Source organism: Lygodium microphyllum, chromosome 24, assembly GCF_053477565.2.
Source record: "Lygodium microphyllum isolate KBCC chromosome 24, Lygodium_microphyllum_v1.1.10, whole genome shotgun sequence".
Classification (NCBI taxonomy): Eukaryota; Viridiplantae; Streptophyta; class Polypodiopsida; order Schizaeales; family Lygodiaceae; genus Lygodium; species Lygodium microphyllum.
Window position 1 is genome coordinate 134,167,116 of NC_141158.1, and position 21,193 is coordinate 134,188,308.

The 21,193-nt window shown below is 45.0% G+C and overlaps 1 protein-coding gene across 1 annotated transcript in view; it reads right to left on the minus strand.

The window, feature by feature from the left end:
* Nucleotides 1-21,193, minus strand: part of LOC148015682 (dynein-1-alpha heavy chain, flagellar inner arm I1 complex-like) — a 338,732-nt gene that overhangs the window by 46,635 nt on the left and 270,904 nt on the right. Inside the window, exon 52 of the mRNA XM_087665230.1 lies at nt 1,775-2,116. Within this exon, the coding sequence (XP_087521356.1) occupies nt 1,775-2,116 (342 nt within the window). The remainder of the gene's footprint in view (nt 1-1,774; nt 2,117-21,193) is intronic.

The window sequence follows — 21,193 nt, forward strand, 5'->3', positions numbered from 1 at the left end:
TGTGAAGCAGATGTGGAGTGTAATCCAAGATTTTGGAAAGATGATGAGAGATGATCAAGGTGTGATATAGAAGAGGGTGGGATGGGAGGGAAGTGAGAAGTGTGTGTGATATGCTCAAATGAAACAGAATCTGTAGATATACGTGATTTTCGTCTGCTTCGTGAGCCCCCTCTATTGAAGCTCACATACGCAAAGCCATCCGGATCCTGTACCTCAAAAGAAGAAACATGCGAGGGTTTTGAATTATGCAACACAAAAGAATTGTACAAACCAGATATTGGACCTGGCAGAGATGATGAAGATGGATCGCCAAACGTTCCGAATGCCGTATGTCCTCCATGGTTGGAGAGGTGGCCAGCCTCACCAACTGGTCCAGATGTGGCAGCAAAATTGGTAGGAGGGGTGTAAACATCATCGTACTTGTTGCGATAGTACTCCTCAAAGTCCTCCTCTGTCATGTTAGTGAAATCTGGTGAAGGTGGAGTGTCGTCCTCCTCACCGAGTCCATAATGCCGTCTTAGGGCCTCCAATGATGGAGAAGCCTGATAAGACATCATAGGAACTGGAGAAGAAGGTGTCTGGGACATTGTGATTCGGTTATGAGTCATATTGTGTGCCTCGCACAAAGACTAGCTCTCAACAATATCCGCAGGATAGTCTTTACAAGAGCACCGGCTTTGATACCATGTTAAGAAGACTGCTAGGGTTTGCATTGAGGACACACAGAGTGTATGACCATGACAAAAACACAAAGACACAGACATAGACATAGAGGGCAAAACTCAAACCCTAAACGCAAAACTCAAAGCTCAAACACAAACAGAAGAAGGGAGAGAGAGAACACAACTCTGAAGTGAATGAATGCTGTAAATGAATGTAAGAGTGTACAGTGTGCTCAAGGGCAGAGCAATGTCGGAGTGTGATGTCCACCAAAGACGGATCCCGAGTCTGTGACCACCAGTCGGAGTGTAGGAGTGCTGAATAGTGAATGGCAGCAGGCTGGTCACTAAAACACAGTAGTCTGGAAGCTGGAAACTGGTAAACACAGCAGTGTACGACCGATCGGGGGCTGGAAACTGTGCACAGTCTGCTGTAAATAGCAGGCTGAAACAGTGTCTGAGAGTGTCAGGGCCTGCAATGCTGAAAACACAGGCTGGCTGACCGTGGAGATGATGGACAGCAGGCTGAACAGCAGTCTGGGACAGTTTGGAGCAGTCGTCAGTAGCTGAGAGCTGTCGCCTACAGCAATGGACAGGCTGAAGATGATGTGGCTGTAGTCGATGATGGCTGGACAGCAGATGGAGGCGGGCTGTAGGTTGGAAATTGGGTGCCAAGAGCAATAGAGGGTGTGTGGGCTGGTGTAACCTGCAAACAAGGATAATTGCTGAATGGGGGCAGCCTGTCTATTTATAGATGTGGAAGGGCGCCCCAAAAATAAGGGTTTCCACTAAACTTTCTCGAACCGCTCCCCGTTTTAGGGTTTCCACTGAACTCTCTCGAACTGCTCCCTGTTTTAGGATTTTACTCTAAAAGAGCATTTTTAGTGTGTTTTGGGGCTGTTTAAGAGGCTAATCAGCAAGTAATGCATATTTTAGCTCAACAATGTCTTCCCAATGTTTTATCAATGGTACATTATGAATGGAAAGTGGATTTACAGAAGGGAAAAAAACAGACAGGATATATGAAATTTTGTCATACAAAAATCCAGATTAGTTATCTACCCCAAAGAACATGAAGGAATAAACTTCCAGATGAGTGTGTTTGTAGTAGATACCTGCATCTCTGCAACTTCTTGTTTTGCCTGGATAAGTTTTCCAAGACCTCCAGCAAGCCTTGCTGACATGTCTGAGTTATTTTTTCTACAAGTGGCAAGTGAGTTCCGATATTTCATAATGAAGTCCAGAAAATTTTTTGGTGTAACGTAATTATGTCGTCGAAGTTTCTGTTTGAATTCTGTTGATAGTTTACAAACTGACAAGTGCACCATGACCATGTGCCTAGTGATTGGTATTCTCATCTTTTCAGGGATGTCCACTTCAGCTAAGAAAACTGATGCAACTGATTGCAAAGCTTCTTCTGGCCATGTGGTTAGCCAATTGATAACACAGTTGTTAACCTGTTACATATAAGTATCTCAAGCAAATCATGTAACGTCAAACAGTGAGAACAGAAAATATTTGACAACAAAACATTTTATGTACGCATACTCATGATGAGTAAATATATCACTTGGCTTTAGTTTTAGAAAATCTTTGAAAAGAAAAAGGAACTTTTGTGTTAGAGGACCATTTCATGGCCATTTTCCCATTTTCTAATCATCTTTTGACACTTGCGTCCGTCTAAAGTCAGGGACAGTTTATTCTATTCATTCACAATGTTGCTTTGCATCACAGATCAATTTGGTGTAAAATTATAGTGATTTCTATTGGACTTTCAACAGGTGCCAGATCTCAAAGAAGAACATGCCTATCAAGGAGCATACCCTGCACACCCCTGCCCTCTCCCCTATTTTCCTCCCTTTCTCTGCAATGGTAGTAGTGCTCTAGTTTGAGATTTGGGGGGACAGGATGGGGGCAATAGACTTGCTCGGCCACCTGCTGCACCAAGCACCAGAGGCCTTTTCATGAGATGGGAATGCAACTAGGGCGAAGGTAGCTTGAGATGTCACCATTTAGCCTAGATCCAGAGGTGGTTTGGTTTATCATCATCCTCTCTATAAATCCAGAGGTTGTTTGGGGTGTCATCATTCAGTTTAGATCTAGGGCGAAGGTAGCTTGGGATATTATCATTCAGCCGAGATCCAGAGGGAGCCTAGATTGCCAAACAAAGCCTTATTGGTAAAGCTTATTCTTAGGGGTCTTCTTATAGGTGAGGAGCTATGGAAGAAGCTACTGCTTTGGGGATTATACTTGCACTCAGAGGGCCATGGCAACTGAGCATTCATTGGATCTGACAAGAGATCAAGGCCAAAGACATTGGGAGAGGATTTGAGGTCAGATCCACAGCTTCTATCATTGGATCCTGGAGATCTGTCTCATCAGGCATTCATGAACTAGCATTGACCACAGTCGAAGAGAAGATGAGGCAGCATCTTCTCTTTGACCACCATTTAGGAGCCTGGCCATACCCTAGGATAAAGGGCGTATCTTTCTTGGGGGAGATTCTCAAGGTTGCCTCCACAATGGGAGAGTGGCCTCCTTTTCAAGATTATTTGCAGGAGACTCGGGACAAAGACTGTTGGGCCTTAGGGGTGTTAGAGCTATGATACAGATAGTGATGGAGGGAGTGCCTCCAGAGTGGAGACCAATATAGGCAGCTCTTGGACCTCGATACTTTTCTTCTCCAAGAAGACATCCTATTGGGTGTGATAGTGACTGATGAGTATTTACCTTTACTTTTTAGAAAGGCCAACTTATGATAGAGGACTTGAATTAGGTAGAGTTCATAAGCTGCTCCCAGAAGATGATCAATGGTACATCATGGGGCCACGAGATGGCACATTGGCCTAGACCCAACTACTTGCATGATGGAGAGATGAGACACTGGGCTTACTAGAGGGGGCCCGTACAGAGATTGCAACACAATAATGGACTCGTTCCTTGATAGACCTTCTGATGTGATCTTTTTTGGCTACAACATCAGGTTGGGGAGGAGGATACATACTCATGATTTGTCTAGATAGAGTTTTTCTCTATGCCTTTCTTGACTGATTTTTGAAGGAGATCGGATGGTAGCTTCAGATGTGGTCTTCTTTGGCTACACCATCAAGTTGGGGAGGATGATACAGATAGGTAGGATCAGAGTGGAGCCAGCTGCTGCTCACAATTGGTAAAGAGAACCTCTATCCTTTTCTTGAAGGACTTTTGGAGGAGATTGGATGATAGCTTTAGACCTAGGAACATCTTGTTATATGTGGTGAATAGGAGGTAGGAGCTTGACAGTTGGCTTGGGTATGATGGGGTTCTTATAGTATTTACCAGATGTGGAGAGCCACAAGAGACTCAGAGGCATTGCCTATGAGACTACCTTATGGCCCATGACTTGTAGAGAAGAGCCCTTAGGATGGTCTTCCATGGTATAATTGAAACCATGATAGCAATCTAGGGGGTAGTGGCTTGTTTAGCATTATTGAATGGTTCATTTTGGGCTGCGACGTGCAATCGCGCCATCTATCTACAGGATATTTCTATTACAAAGACTCTCTCTAGGATTTGGACACAGATTATTTACACACGCTGAAACATGGAGAGACTGCAAGGTGACTTTGAGTGTATGAGAAGGAGAGATGCTTATTGTTTGCACGTCTGACATTGGCACCTTTTCCCACTTTGGGTCACATACGGTTGGCATTATAGTCTGCTGGATTTTGTTTATCCAACCATTGTGTTTATGTAATTAGCAGTTCTTCACAGAGCTTATTTTGTACGTTTAATTTTTACACTTGAGGGGTTTTACTTGAGGTGTTATCAATAGAAATGCCTTTTCTTTGGTAAAAACAACCCATGGTTGCTGGATTTTGACAATTTTCAGCACTCCCTACCATCATTAGCCAAGATGGCGCTAGTCTCTTGAACAAACAAAGTCATTAAGTGCATTAGCAATAATTGCAATTCATTAATTCCTATTTTTGGTCTCCAATTACAGCCCTAAAAAGGATTTATTGTATTATTTGGTTTTTTTCTTTGGATGGTAGGACAAATGCCAAATATTTCCCTTTATATAGGGTTGGTCATTGCAGTACTCAGCACTCTCCACTGCTGTCTACACCCTGATACTGAGGACATCTCAGTTCGTGGAGGCTTTATGTGCTGTTGGCATCTTGTTTCTCCATCAGTCGGGCTGCGTTTTCAAATCAGATCAGGCTGCATTTTCAAAGCAGATCTGGCTGTGCAGCTGACATGACACCTGCTGCAGACTGGCAATCTGTCTTGGTGCAGTCCAGGCCTATGCTGCTGTTTATAGCAAGTGCACAACATCCCATTTTCATTGTGCATTGCAGAAACCCTGTGTTTTGTTGGATAGGAAGGAACGGCAGAAGCTGACGTCATCAAAAAGGCTGCATTTGGTCTTAGACTGGCTGCTCAACTGCTGTTGCTCTTCAGGAGGCCTTCACCATTAGCACTCCTCGTGTTTTGCAGCTCTCAGACATACTGCAGCAGGCCTCTTCATTCAGCAATCATTGCATTTATGCTAGAGGTCATCTTCATCAGTTTCTTGGTCATTAACAGCTCCTGAGGACTGCATTATGCTCCCTTTATTGCCGTCCTTCATCACCGGTGTCTTCTTCGACATCTCCCCAAAAAACAAAACCACCCCCCGCCCCCCGCTGGACTGATCAGCCATGGCAGTCTTGTCACTTTCAAGTTCTTATTGGCATCATTGACTTGACTATGCCCACCCTGATACCGGTTTCTAGAGCTCACCTCAATATCAGTCCTAGAGACATGGTCATCTCAAGGCTTACTCCATTGTATCAACATGATTCATTCAGTATGATTTAGTGTTCACCATTCATTACTTCATACTCCTTCTGTGTTTTTGAGTTGTTTGTCACTCACAATGTTTGTAGTATAAATTCTATGTTTCTCCCCGCAAATCCCTTCCTTATCTCTAAATGAATCTTAGATACCCTTCCTTCCCATCCCTCTTCCACTTAGTTTCGAGACGACATATTTGGGAGCTTTTAGGCCTCTGCTCCATTGGACCCTCAAATACCTTCTTTTGCACCATCAATGGTCGTTCTTTCATCATTAGAAACATTTGAGGCCATGATTCATAAGTTTTTGGATTCCCTATCTCCTTAAAAGGGGGCTCTTCTTCCTATTGTTGCAGAGAGTCCATTACTCATCATGCAGTCCTTCACACACAAAAAAGAGCCTTTTCATACTTCATCTATCCTTGCATGGGTGGTTGGCCTTGAGTTTCCTCTCACCTACTCATTACCAAGTATCTTAAGGCAACAAGTTCTATCAAGACTAGAGCTTTTGATGTCTTAGCCATGACTTGGGGGGTGTGCCTTCTCATCTTGTCTAGCATGAAAATGGGGTTAATGCCCCCCTCTCTCTTTTTTTGGTAATGGGTAATTTCATGTTGATTATGAAAAAAGTACAATATATCAAGATTACAAAGTTCTAGTTGGCTCTAGGCCATCATGTATGAACCAAGAACAACGGATCCCGTAAGCACAACAAGACGAGTGCAAAAGGCATCTTAGGACTAGACAAACACAAAGGATCAAGAGTTTTGGCAGGATTTAGCCACATGGCCCTAGGCTTTAGCTGCCAAAGTCTCCAGTACACCATCTTCAAAGAACCCCCCCCAACACCGCAAAGGGGTTGGGCTGCTGAAGTTCATGTCAGATGGGAGAGGATCGAGGTGCAGCTGAAGTGCAGTAGACAGTGTGAGAGTGAGAGACAGAGTTGAGCACGATACCCAATGCAATAGTACTGAATAGAGTGTTAGCTGAAAGTACAAATGATAACCCTTATACCTTAGGGTTATAAGGGGCTGTTCACACCCGAACACAGTAAGTGCCCGTAAGTGTGCACCACAAGCACATACAAAATAGTACACATAATCTGGGGGAAAAAACCTCTCCTACTGAGAGTAAAAAGTGCCCCAGTGTCCTAGTGATCACCCGCACACTCCCATATGAGCGTAGGCGTAAGTAAGGCGTGTGAGATACCCAACAAACCCCCCTGGAGTGAAGAGTGATCAAGTGTATAAGGATCATCCGCCACCAAAGGGCGTCAAATTCAAAGCATCGCGAAATGCTTCAAATTTGTCTCGTGGAAGAGCTTTGGTGAAGATGTCTGCCACATTGCTGGTGGTAGGACAGTAGACAAGGCTGATATCACCTGCATGTAGCCTCTCTCTGACAAAGTGGTAGTGAATCTCTATGTGTTTCGTGCGAGCATGAAACACAGGGTTCCGTGCCACTGCAATGGCACTCTGACTGTCAGTATATAAAGGAGTAGGCTCCGTAACAGATACATCCAAATCAGCAAGTAAGCGTCTAAGCCATACGCACTCAACTGCAGTAGTGAAGGCTGCCTTGTACTCAGCTTCACATGACGACGTGGCAACAGTGGATTGTTTCTTGCTAAGCCAAGAAATGCATGACGAGCCAAGAAAGAAACAATTGCCACTAGTGGAGTGACGAGTATCAAAATCACCAGCCCAATCAGAGTCACTGTAAGCATGTAACTGCAGTGGTTTCCCCTTGGCATAAAGCAATCCAAGAGCTCTAGTACCCTGCAAGTAACGAAACACACGCTTCACAGCTTGCCAATGCGACATACGAGGCTGATGCATGTACCTGCTCAAAACTGAAACGGCAAACTGTATGTCTGGCCGAGTGTGGCATAGATAGATGAGACATCCCACTGCTGGAGCATAAGTATGGATATCAAACAAATCACTGTCATCATGTAATGACAGTTTGAGCCCAGGTTCCATGGGTGTACAAACTGGCTTGCAATCCTGTAAGCCAAACTTCTCAAGAAGTTGCCCAATGTACCTTGACTGACATAATCCAATGCCTCTAGCATCATGTACAAACTGGATGCCCAAGTAATAGTGCAAAATACCCAAGTCAGACATGTCAAAAGTTTGCTGTAAATTATTTTTGAATGCTGAAATCTGATCAGCACGTGTTCCAGTGAGCAAAAGGTCGTCTACATATAGACACAAAATCAGCATGGATCCCCCCTCTTTATGTACATAAAGGGTAGACTCAGATGGGCTGTTTACAAACCCCTGACTAAGCAAGAAAGCATCTATCTTTGCGTACCAAGCTCGTGGAGCTTGTTTCAAACCATATAGAGCTTTTTTCAGCTTGCATACTAAATTTTCTGAGCCTTCAACTGCAAAACCAATGGGCTGCTGTACATACACTTCTTCCTGAAGTTCCCCATGTAAGAATGCATTCTTTATATCCAGCTGATGCACTTTCCAACCAAAATGTGCAGCCAAGGCAATCATAGACCGAATGGTCGTCATACGGGAGGTAGGAGCAAAGGTCTCCTCATAGTCAATGCCCTTTTTCTGTGCGTAGCCTTTAGCTACCAGCCGTGCCTTGTACTTATCTATGGATCCATCTGCATTCCTTTTCAATTTGTAGACCCATTTCGTACCAATGGCACGCTTGCCAACTGGCAAAGACACCAAATCCCAAGTATGATGATTATGAATAGAATCCAATTCAGCTTGCATGGCTGCCATCCAATGCACACTATGTCGTGCATCCTCAAAACATTCAGGCTCCTCATTATCATGAGTACATGCTGCCATAACAAACTCCATGGAATGTGCTGAATCATGCAGTCGAGTTTGCCTTCGAGTACGGCCAGCCAAGGGTGTTTCCAAATGACTATCTCTCATAGTCTGCGTGTACCATCTAGGCACCTGTCTTGCTTCCTGACTGTGTACAAGTTCCTGCTGAATTTCAGTTTCAGCAATGTGCTGATTTACTGCATGTTCCATAGGAGCAGCTGGCTGAACATTAGGTTCATTTGCTGAAGTACCAGCTGAATCACCAAATGTGATGGGCAGCAGCCCTTCAAAGACATCACGGGCAGCCTGATATGTATCAAAACCAGCCAAGGATAATTCTGATTTTTCATCAAATACAACATCCCTGCTGACAAAAACCTTCTTGGTCACGGGATCATAGAGTCTGTAGCCTTTGCTTTCGCTGCTATATCCCATAAAGATGCATTTTACAGCCTTGTTGTCCAACTTCTTTCGAAGTACCTGTGGAATATGGGCATATGCAAGACACCCAAAAGTACGGAAGTGGCCAACAGAAGGTTTGCGGCTGTGCCAAGCCTCAAAAGGTGTGACGGTTTTCAAGGCCTTGGTAGGGCATCTGTTCAAAATGTGGCAAGCGCACATGACGGCTTCCATCCAAAAACTATGAGGCAAACTCTTTGCCTTCAGCATACATCTGGCCATCTCCATGAGTGACCGATTTTTCCTCTCTGCTACCCCATTCTGCTGTGGAGTATATGCAGTAGTGTACTGATGGATAATGCCCTTCTGCTGCAAATAAGAATTCAGCATAGAGGACATGTATTCCCCCCCTCGGTCCGAACGGAGAGTCTTAATCTTGCAACCAGACTGAGTTTCCACAAGTGCACTGAAAGCCAAAAATGCATCATACACTTCTGACTTCTTTTTCAAGCAGTAGACCCAGCACAAACGTGTAAAGTCATCAATAAATGTTACAAAATAGTAACAACCACCCAATGACTGTGTCTGCATGGGCCCACAAACATCCGAATGCACAAGCTGCAATCTGGCTGTTGCTCTAAAAGCAACATCACGGGGAAAAGAGAAACGATGCATTTTGCCCAAAATGCAACCCTCGCATAAATGCTCAGGAGGTCTCTCCAAGAGAGGTAATCCATCCAACATCTGAGTACGCTGTAATAGCATCAAGCTGCCATAGTTTACATGCCCCAAACGAGCATGCCATAACTCTGCCTCTAACATAGCAGGAGTAAGAGTGGATGTCAAATATGCAGACTGATCTACCGAAAGAGCATCCAACTCATATAACCCATGACACAGAGAACCTGTCAAGACCAATGTCATGTGTTCCTTGTCACGGACCATGCAACGGTCATCATCAAAGGTGACCTGCAAACCACAACGTGCCATAGAAGAAATGGAAAGCAGATTCTTCTTAATGCCAGGCACATACAAAGCATCCTGTAGGCGGAGAATAGAGCCATCAATGGCTGTAAGCTGAATCTCCCCAATACCACGAACAGGGTATGATGCATTATTAGCACACTGAACAGACTTCCCAACGGGAGGTGCACCAAGAGAAGCAAACAAATCTCTACGAGATGTGATATGCCGTGAAGCACCACTGTCAAAGAACCAAGTGTCAGCATCTTCTGTAGAGCTAAATGCTCTATCAGCCCAAGAGACATCATAACTGCAAGTGTAAAAACAATAGTCCCTGTCTGCAACAAAGGACGCGGACTCACTAGCAGTGGAAGGAGCTGCAGAAACAGACATCCCTGACTCCTTCTTCTTCTCTTTGGCGATGCGCTTCCTGCACTCAGTGATGTAGTGGCCAGGCTTCTTGCAATAATGGCATTTTCCTTTCTTGGCTTGCGTGCCCCCCTGTTTCTGACTTGTCTGTGAAGTGTTACTACTACCAGAACTCTGCGAAGCATTTTTCCCTTGGCTGTTTTTACCCTTCTGCCTTGACATAAAAGCCTGCTCAGAGGCTATACCATCCACACCACTGTTCCGTCTAGTTTGTTCCTCCTCTAGAAGCAAACTGACAAGCTGAATGAAAGTGATGGGCTCTGTCGAAATCCTCATAGTGAGGTTCAAGGCAGTATGAAAAGCCAAGTAAGAGGGAGGCAGTGAATTCAATGTCGTAGAAATCAGCTGCGCATCTGAGTAGTATTCATCCACATTCATGAGTTGCTCCTGCAAGTCCTGAATTTTGTTGAGATGATCCTGCATAGAATCACCCTCATTCATCTTTAGAGTCTCTAGCTCTTTCTTCAAGAAAGAGATGCGAGTCTCATTCTTTCCTGCAAACATCTGCTCCAATATCAACCAAGCTTCTTGTGAAGAAGCTGCTGAACGAATATGAGGAATGATAGAACGCTGAACTGCCAATGCAATCAGCGACATAGCCTGTGCATCCCGTGTATCCCAAGTTTTTTGAGCTGCAGTTCTTGGGGGAAGTGGCTGAGCGGGCTGAGGTGGAGGGGGCTGAGGTTGCCCTCTTGCACGTCCTCCTGGAGGAGGAGTAGCGGGAGCCACAACTCCCGGTCGTGCTTCCTCTCCACTGACATAATCCCACAAATTTTTTGCCACTAATACATTCTTCATCATGAAAGACCAAAGGGAATAATTGTTCCCATCCAATCGGTCTTCCTTGGACACATAGGTGAATACATCTCCTCCCTGATTTGCCATTATTTCCCAAAAGGCAATTGAGCAATGTCAATGCAGTACGGGCTGGAAATCTGCAAATTTCCAGAAATTGCAGCAAACACAAGTCTGCAATTAATGTGCAAAGGGTACTCTGTCACAAAAACTGTCACTGATGCATGCTTTCCAAGGTGCAATTAGTGCTCAGCAGCACTAAAACATCAAAAGCCCCAAAATTTTCTGCCCAAAATTTCTGTCACAAATGTCTGTTACAAAAGCCCCAAAATGTGCATTCAATGTGTCACAGACAGACACAGCACGTTTCCCAATGCTGAAAACTGAACCTGCTGTTCAGCACGTTTCCCAATGCTGAACCTGAACCTGTTGCAGGAACTCCTGTGTAAAAGAAAAGTGCAGAATGTTACCTCTGCGTGTTGACGACGGGCACGATTCCCGAGGTAATGACTGCTGGGTACAGTCGGACTGACGCACAGGTACAGGCGTGCAGGTCCAGTGACACGCGCAGGCAGGACTGGGCGCGCGCTGGGCAGAGGAGGCGGCACCCAGGACTGGCTGGTGGAGACAGGTGGCGCGCTGGCAGCTGGAGCTGACGGCACAGGCTAGCTCAGCGCAGGGAGGCTGCGCAGGCAGACTGACAGGCGAAGGGGCATGCTGGGCAGACACAGGGCAGAGGACTCGCTGGGCAGAGGTGGCAGCACGCAGGTACAGGTGGCGCGCTGGGCAGGGCGGTGCTGCGCGCTGATTGTTGGAGCTGCACGCTGGGCAGAGGAGTCGTCTGGTGCTGCGCGCTGACGGACTGACAGGCGCAGGCAGGACTGGGCAGGAACAGGCGGCTGGGGCAGAACTGGCGGGGGCTGCAGACTGCAGACTGAAGACTGCTCTGAGCTGAGCTCTGATACCAAATGTCAGATGGGAGAGGATCGAGGTGCAGCTGAAGTGCAGTAGACAGTGTGAGAGTGAGAGACAGAGTTGAGCACGATACCCAATGCAATAGTACTGAATAGAGTGTTAGCTGAAAGTACAAATGATAACCCTTATACCTTAGGGTTATAAGGGGCTGTTCACACCCGAACACAGTAAGTGCCCGTAAGTGTGCACCACAAGCACATACAAAATAGTACACATAATCTGGGGGAAAAAACCTCTCCTACTGAGAGTAAAAAGTGCCCCAGTGTCCTAGTGATCACCCGCACACTCCCATATGAGCGTAGGCGTAAGTAAGGCGTGTGAGATACCCAACAGTTCAGCCTGCAAAGACGAAGGCACATTGGCTGGGTGGGAAGAAGAACGTGGATACCTTCGATCCCATGGAGTGATGACTCTACTAGCAACATCAAAAGCCAATAAGATGGAGGGTCACAGGTGTGGGGATGATCGGGATGGTTGCTAATGTGGTTGTTGCTCTTTGGAAGGTGGCAGTTCCTTGGTTATAGTAGGGGCCTGAATGGCAGGTGTATCCAAGGATTTGTCTGTGTGATGGGAATAAGTGGTGAAGGTGGTCCCACGAAGAAGAAGGGCCAATAGGTGTGGGAAGGACAGAAGTTTCCTTTGCCTTTCCTTTGTTGTGTCAGGCTTGGGCTTCCGTCCACCCCTATTTTTCCAAGTCTGAAGGAGTGAGTTGCTTGTCTTTGGGCTGATTGGGCTAAGCAATAAGTTGAATAGAGTGAGGAGATATGTTTTGGTCCGATTGGCCCACAAAATGTTTGCCAACGGAAGAGAGAGACCAAATAATTGTCTTATGGTCACCAAGTGAGAAAGGATAGAAATGACTGGATGGGTTGCCAGGGCAAAGAACAAGGGGCTGTCTCTCTCTCTCTCTTTTTGTTTCGTAATAGGTAGTTGTATTATTTACAAAAAAAGTACAAGATTACATGATTGGAAGATGCATGATGACTCTAGGCCATCGTGCATAAACTCAACTCTCTTTTACAAGCAACATGAGAAAGGAACATCAAGGAGTATGAAAATCAAGGCAAGGTCATTGAAGAAACTGCTCAACGCCAAGGTGCTAAATCCTTTGCAAACAAAGTATTAGCATGGTGAATAAGATCAAGCTGCCACAGTGAAGAAGTCTTTGAAGCTTCCCAACACAATTCTAGATGGTAGAGGCAGCATAAAAAAGGAATGCATTGCACGTGACTCAAATATGCTAGTAGTCCGAGAATTTGAGAAAGTGAAATAGAATCTTCATGTGAGGTTGCAGCTGACTATGGTGCTAAGGCTTATCGAAAACCCAATCAAAGAGATGCATCTTGGTGCCCACCACAACATGCCAAATGTTAGAAAGGAGAAAATTTCCGAGAAAAAGGATAAGAGATAAATTGGTGATGGGAAGACTACATTACAGTAGTATAGAAGAAATAGTTCCCATTGGAAATACCCCGGTGGCGAAGAGTTGAAGCATCTCTCTTTCTCTTTCTCTCTTGAGTCTTTCATAATAGGTCATTGTATTAATTATGAAAACAATACAAGATTATGTGATTACAAGATGCAAGATGGCTCTAGGCCATTGGGCATAAACTTTCAGAAGATCAAATAACTAAAATAATACAAAAGTCACAACAAAGTAGCGTAGATTGCTGTATGCCAAGGAGCTAAACCCTCCCTAGGGAGAAGATCAGCATGGTGTACAAGACCTAATTGCTAGTGTAGAAGACCCTTGAGTTTGACTGTCCCTGGACGCTTGTGGTGGAGTCAAAGATGAAAGCATTCTAGGAGATCCAATTATGCCAATAGCCCCAAAATGTGAAAAAATGGAACAAGACCAACAATTGCTTGCCAAATATGTGCTAGAAGAGCCTGAATTTTCCTAGCCTAAGGACAAGAAATAAATCTATGATGGGAAGATTCCACGTTGGTTGTACAAAAAAAGCAGTTGCCATTTGAGATTCAACGCTTAAAAAGGGTTGAAGCAAGGGGAAGCCCAGCAATGACCACTCTCTAGAGAAAGACCTTGCATTTGAACAGAGTCTTGTTCAACCATCCTTCCATGATTGCCATTTCAAACCAAGCCTTGGATTTATGCATGCCCCACATCGCATTGGACTTAGTAACCAACCAATACTTGTCATTAATCAAGAGATGATACACTCAGTTAGTTGAAGCCTTTTGAAGACAAAGATGGCTAGCTAGCAAGATCCCAATCTTGCCAAGGGCAATCCAAGTCAAGTACAAGAAAAGTCTCCTTGCCATATGGAAAGACATCAACCCCCCATGGCCCATCAAGGTGACATCCGCAATAGAATACAAACCCAAACATGCCATATGATTGAACTTGGGCCTGTCCTCCTATTTCTCGTCCCAAGAGAGCAACTGTGACACCACCAACAACTCAAATTGAAAGGAATTTGCCTCTAGATGATCTCTAGAGGATGCTAGTGGACCTTTTGAAGGAGTCTCCAAGAAGAAACCAAATGATTCACCAAAATGGAGGAGGATGTGGAAAAGTGAGCATCGGAATTAAGAACGTGCCACCATGATGCTTGTATGTTGGAATTACCATGTACAATATCTCGGTCTTTAGAAAAGAAGTGGACTATAAAGACCCAAGGATGATGATCAATACATATTTCTCTAAAGAGTGACAAATGAAGGGCCACCATATGGGTTTGTGCATCCAAAATTGCCCCACCACCCATGCTTTTTGGGATGTAGATATAGCTCCAAGAAATCCCAGAGAGACTTGCATGCAAGGAGTCTTTTTTCCACAACATAAAAGGGATATATTTGGTAAGTGCATTCAAAGAAGCCGTGTTCCAAGGGAGAAGTGGTAGAAAGTAAGTTTGCACGGGTAGCATGATGGCCCGAGCTACTTTGAGGTGTACATCAAAGAGCCATGCTTGTGTTTTCCAATAGATATTTTTTTCCTCCATCTTTTGGGAGATCCATTCCAACAAGTGTTTTGACTAAACATCAACACCTAAAGGATATCCCAAATGTCTAACAAACATTGCCACGGGGCACCACCACCCCCTGCCATCCCAAGGATTGGATGTCAGATTCAGTGCGGCTAGTGAGGGATGATTTTGCAGCATTAACATGGAGACCAGAAGCATGCTCAAACAGTGTCCGAACATCCAATGCCTTGCGAAGATTGTCCTTCTCTGCATGCAAGATCATGAAAGTGTCGTCTACTAGCACCTATGCAACAAAATGCTGTCCAAAAGCAAGAGATAAACTTGCCAACTGCCTAGTGCTCATCATATGGGATAACATGATGAGCATTGGATGCGTTGCCAAGGCAAGAAACAAAGGGCTCAATGGACAGCCCTGTCGAACCAAGCGTGCAAGGGGTCAATAACGCCACCATGTAACATAACCCTAGAAGAAGCATCAACAGTGATGGTATAGGTCAATAGGGACATATGCGGCCTAAAATCCGTAGTATGCATTAGTTCTGCAGGAAAGGACCAGTTCAAATAATCAAGAGCTTTCCCCAAATCCAATTGAACTAATACCACCTCCTAGTTAGAGTGCTTGGCATAGTCAATTCCCATCTACACATTCAATATGTTGTGCAAAATGTTTCTACCCTTAATGAAGCTATACTATTTGGGGGGCACAATGGTAGGGAGACGTTTTTGGAGATAGTTAGCCAATACTTTAGAAGAAAATGTTATATATTGAGCCCATTAAGGAGATGGGTCTCCAATGTTTCAACATTGATGGAGATGGCACATTCGGAATGAGTCTAAAAACTCCCTTCTTCCATAATGTTGGCCTAGCTCTTGTCTCCCAAACATGTTAACACATCACAACCAAAGGTTACACCAAGTGAGTGCCATAGGTCTCAAAAAATTCATTAGTGAGGCCATTCCAACCGGGGCTTTTATCCATGGGTAAGTGCAGTAAGACATCCATGACCTCATCTTGATGATTGTCACTTTCCAGTGCAACCTGTATGTCTGATGAAATGTGGTCCCGAATCAAATCATAAAAAGCCTAAGGGGATGTAGAAATATGCTTAGAGGGCTGTTGGAGCGAACCAAGAAGCTTCAGAAAATAGTTGTGACACATACAAACAATGGACTATGGATCTGTAACCATATGCTCATTTGGATGATGTAGTCTAATCATATTCTCATAGGTAGGGGAGGGATGTGTAAAGAAATACCCTAACACAAAAACATAAACAGAAACCGTATGACAAAGGATAGACCGATAAAAGAACATAGTTAGAGTTAGGGTAACTCAGAGACAATGAACATAGAAAATAACTGAAGTGATATAATTGCTGAATATACAATGCTCATGCAGCAAACATACTATGCAGTGATTGAATACTAAAACTTGAACTCCTGTATCTCAAGGATCAGGGCAGGGGTAATGAGTTGGAGAGTGTGTCATACTTTGAACGGATCCCGAATCGTTGCAAGGCAACCCCGGGATGTTGAACACCAGTAAATGTAGTAGTGAGAAGCTGGATCTAATGCAAACAGTAGTGAGGAGAGAAAAATACTAAAAACGCAGATAAGACAGCGTGTAGGAGAGAGAAAGACTAAAAACGCAGGCAGGACAGCTTGCAGGAGAGAGAAAACTGCCAAATGCAGGCTGGACAGCCTAGCGACAGCAGGAGAGAGAAAACTACCAAACACAAGCTGCAGATGACATGGCAGGCAGTACGGCAACAGGTCTGTGCAGGCACACCAGTTGCGTGGCTAGGATCAGCTCCAAACTGCGAGAAGAGAGCTAGAAATCATGTGCCAACTAATGTAGACAGCAATGGACAGCTTTGGCTAAGATGTCCTCCGAGAAACAGGGTGTGGGCAGCAAGCTGAAACACCCGAAATCTGCAAAAACGAGATTAGAGGCTAAATAGAGAGCAGCCTACGTATTTATAGAAAGTTTGGGCCCTCCCAAGTGGGTTTGTACTCATGGGACACAAAAGCTCTCTAGGATCGGGTTTCTTTTAAATAAACTAGGTTTCTTCATTGATTAAGCATGTTTTGGGGCTGTTTAAGTAAAGCTAATGTATTTTTAGCTCAACATCTCCTCTTAGGCCCAACAATGGTGCCATGAGAATAGAGACCAACCAAGCCCTTGCATTTATCTTTTACCCCAAGGTATCCCATCCCAAAGCAGCCAGAACATCGGACAAAGGTTGTGCGTCAACTGCCTAGTGGCCTACTAAGTCTACAGAGGTAAAGCTAATGTATTTTTAGCTCAACATCTCCTCTTAGGCCCAACAATGGTGCCATGAGAATAGAGACCAACCAAGCCCTTGCGTTTATCTTTTACCCCAAGGTATCCCATCCCAAAGCAGCCAGAACATCGGACAAAGGTTGTGCGTCAACTGCCTAGTGGCCTACTAAGTCTACAGAGGTGATGGCTATCTTACCAAGGGAGCCCGAGTGATCACCCCAGAGAGGATAGGGCATTGAACAAAGGGTGCACGTTGGATTCCCAGTGGCCTACCAAGCCCTACAAAGACAGATGGAATCAACTATGGACTTTTTTTTTTTAGGGCTTTTAGGTTCGATAGATTAAGCATTAAGTGAGGATTTTAAATCAGTTTTCGTCCTATTGAGTATTTGTGCCCTAAACGGGAGAGTGATAAGGGATGGTCAAGATCGACCCAAGACCTTCACAAGACAAGCATACTATCTCTACCATTACAGGGTGTCGGTGACGAAGAAAATGGTGAAGGTGGGTGTATAGCAAATATGTCAAGCAAGCAAGACAAGCAAAGCAAGCAAGCAAGCTGGGAAAGAATGCCTTGGAGAGTACCATGTGCAATGCCACGAATATGGTGGATCCTAGAGTCGACCACTCCAAAGGACCGAAAAGGGATAAATGTGCACAGATGCATGTTTACATGAACAGAATGCCAATGTATGGGTTAATGCAAAGGGAGATGCAAGATATCATGCTCATGCAATATGCTATGCAGCGGTGCTACTTGGACAGTGCCCTCGCAGGGGAATTGTTCACTTCTCCAAGAATCCTTTTACTGTCATGTCATCCTAAAAATGCAGATGAAATTATAAATGTCCATAATACAATACAAAAGAATAAATGAATGTAATGTCTAAAAAAAACTGTAAGCATCATCACTGTCACTATCAAGAGTAGAAGCTGCCCCCTTTCAAATTGGAAGGAAAAGCAATAGGGAAGCACCCTCTCCCCGTTAAGTTGAAGAAGTAGGGGAGGGTATACCCAAGCTGATCTTGGGTAGAAGGTACTGAAGAACCGGCCGGTTAACTGCTTTGGTCAAGATATCTGCAAAATTATCTGACGATGGCACAAACTCTAGGCGAATAGTACCTAGCTCAACCTACTCTTTGGAAAAGTGGAAGTGCTCCCACATGCCGTGTCCGTGGTGTGATGATCGGATTGTCCGTAAGGGCAATGGCAATGGCACTCTAGTTGTCGCAGTAGACAACTGTGGGAGAGTCACATGGAAAGTGAAGCGCCGCCAGTAAACTCCTCAGATAGATGGCCTTGGTGGTGCCATCGAAGAGAGCCCGGTACTCAACCTCGGCTGTGGAAGCCGCCATCGTCTCCTGCTTACGGCTAGACCAAGAAATGGGAGCTGTGCCCAAGGTAAAGAGATAGCCGCCATGGGAATGCTGGGTGTCAGGATCTTCTACCCAAACAGAATTAGTATACCTCTGCAAACATAAACCAGAACCATATGTCAGGCCATAAGAATAAGTACACCGCAAATAACACAACACACGAAGACATGCAATCCAATGTGACCTTCTAGGTGCTGTGAAATATTGACTGAGGATGCAACTGAGTAAGCTAAATCTGGCCTAGTGTACTTTTGTTGTGACACAAAAATACAATCTCCAAAATGAACTACCTCCATCCCCGAGAAATAGGATAACAAACCAAGGTTTGTCATCTCAAATGTAGCTTTAAGCTTAGCCTTGATTTCCACGATGGCAGTAGAATCTGTGTCTATGATGAGTAAGTCATCAACGTATAGTAGGATATAGCTAACCCCCTCTGTAGCAGATCGAACATATAAGTCTGGGTCATAAGGGGTAGAATGGTATCCGTTAGTCTGCAAGAACTTATCCATCCTATGAAACCAAGACCGCGGCGCTTGCTTTAGCCCATAAAGAACTTTATGCAAGCGGAATATTTTATCCCTAGGGTTCCTTGAAGGAAAGCTCGGTGGCTGCACCACATAGACTTTCTCCTCCAAGAAACCGTTCAGGAAGGCACTCTTGACATCCATATGATGTATCGGCCAACCGTGGTGAGCGGCTAGCGTGAGTAGCAACCGAAAGGAAGTTAACCGTGCAGTAGGGGCAAAGGTCTCTTCATAATCAATGCCATGCTTTTGTCGAAATCCTTGCATGACAAGGTGAGCCTTGTACTAGTCTAAAGTCCCATGAGCTTTTAGCTTGGTCCTAAAAATCCACTTTGTCCCGATGAATTTCTTGTGGCTCAAACGATCCACCAATGTCCAAGTCTCATTTCGGTCAACACTCTCTAGCTCCTTCTCCATGGCCTCTCGCCATTGAGGGTGCTGAAGAGCCTCCTGCCATGTATTCGGCTCAGAATCCGCTATATAATCAGTTGTAAACAACGACGCAAATGATGCTTGAGAAGCAAGCCAAGCAGATTTTCTAGGTCTCTCCAAAGTGAAATCCGGTGGTAGGATCCCTAAATCCCGCATGGTCTGCTGGTACCAGCGAGGTAATAGGTCTCGCAGAGGGGGCTTGGTAGCGGAAGAATCTACGGAAATGTCAAGAGTGGGAAGTAGACTAGGCTCAGCGGGCACGATCTTTGATAATGTGAAAGAAGGAATCGGATCGGAATCCGGTACAGAGGATTGCACGATATCCCTCTTGTCAAAGAGGACATCCCACCTAGTGATCACCTTGTTTGTCTGAGGATCAAACAAATGATGGGCTTTCGCTTCAGAGGAATATCCCACAAAAACAAGGAGATCAGCTCGGGGAGTGAGCTTTTCTATCTTGTCATTAGGCGTGTGTGTGTATGCACGACATGCGAAGACTCTGAAGTGAGAAATAACAGGCCGAGAGGCAAAAAATGCCTCATATGGGGTCTTTTGAGGAAGAGCCGCAGTGGGGCACCGGTTGAGGATGTACACCGAAGTGTTAATAATTTCAACCCAAAGGCGCTCAGGGAGCTTTGGTGCGAACAGCATAGAGCATGCCATTTCCATGTTTGTCCGGTTCCTACGCTCTACGACTCCATTTTGAGAAGGGGAGTTGGTAGAGGTGAGCTGGCGTGAGATGCCATGCTTCTGTAGAAACTTGAAAAACTCGTGGGAGATGAACTCACCACCGCTATCACTCCTCATGCAACCGACACGACGATCGGTCTGGTTATGAACCAGTAGCACCCAAGCAGAAAAATATGTGAAAGCATCTGACTTATGCTTGAGAAAGTACATCCACATGTATCTGGAATAATCATCCACCATAAAAAAGAAGTACATCACACTGTTCAAGGCGGCAGTGGATGTTGGCCCACAAAGATCAACATGAATCAATCTAAGAGGTACCTCAGCATGATGCGAGGTTTGCTAAGGGAATGGGATACGGTGTTGCTTCCCGAGCTGATATGCTTTACAAACATCTCAAGCTAGCTTCAGGTGTGGAAGGCCCTCAACCAGCTCATGGCGTGACAACTCATAAAGAGAGTCATAACCAAGATGCCTTAAGCGAAAATGCCAAAGGTGCTTATTGTTTGTAGGCTCTTGAGATGTGGCTAAGGCTTGGAAGCTATGGAACACGGAGCCCTTAACTGTCGGCTCGGTTAGAAAATGTGTCATGTGTTATAGGCCATTAGATTGTGCCTCACCGCAAGCAATCACTAAACCAGTCTGAGAGTCAAGGACCTCAACTGTGGTCGCTATAAAGAAGACTGCTCCCCCCAACCGGCAAAGCTGCTGAACAGATAACAAGTTCACCCCAAGCTGAGGGACATGATATACATTGTCCAACGAAGCTAGATCCAGACCCTTGTTAGTGAAAAAATTGATGTAACCTTGAGTCCGAATCTTGATCAAGTTGTTTCCTATGCGAACCTGCTCGACTGCAGGGGCTTGGGAATGGAAAATGTTCGCTATAGGAGTCGTATAATGTGTAGCTCCACTGTCCACAATCCAAACAGGAGCTGAAGTGCTCAGTTGTGACAAGTGGGCCTCTACGGTAACCTTGTCAAGAGGCAACTCACAGATATGGATGAGACTCGCATCTGGAGAGGATGTGGGCCTCTGCAGACCAACCAGACAAGCCCTTTGGAGTTGAGAATGTTGTCTATTGAGATGGCTGAGCGGTGG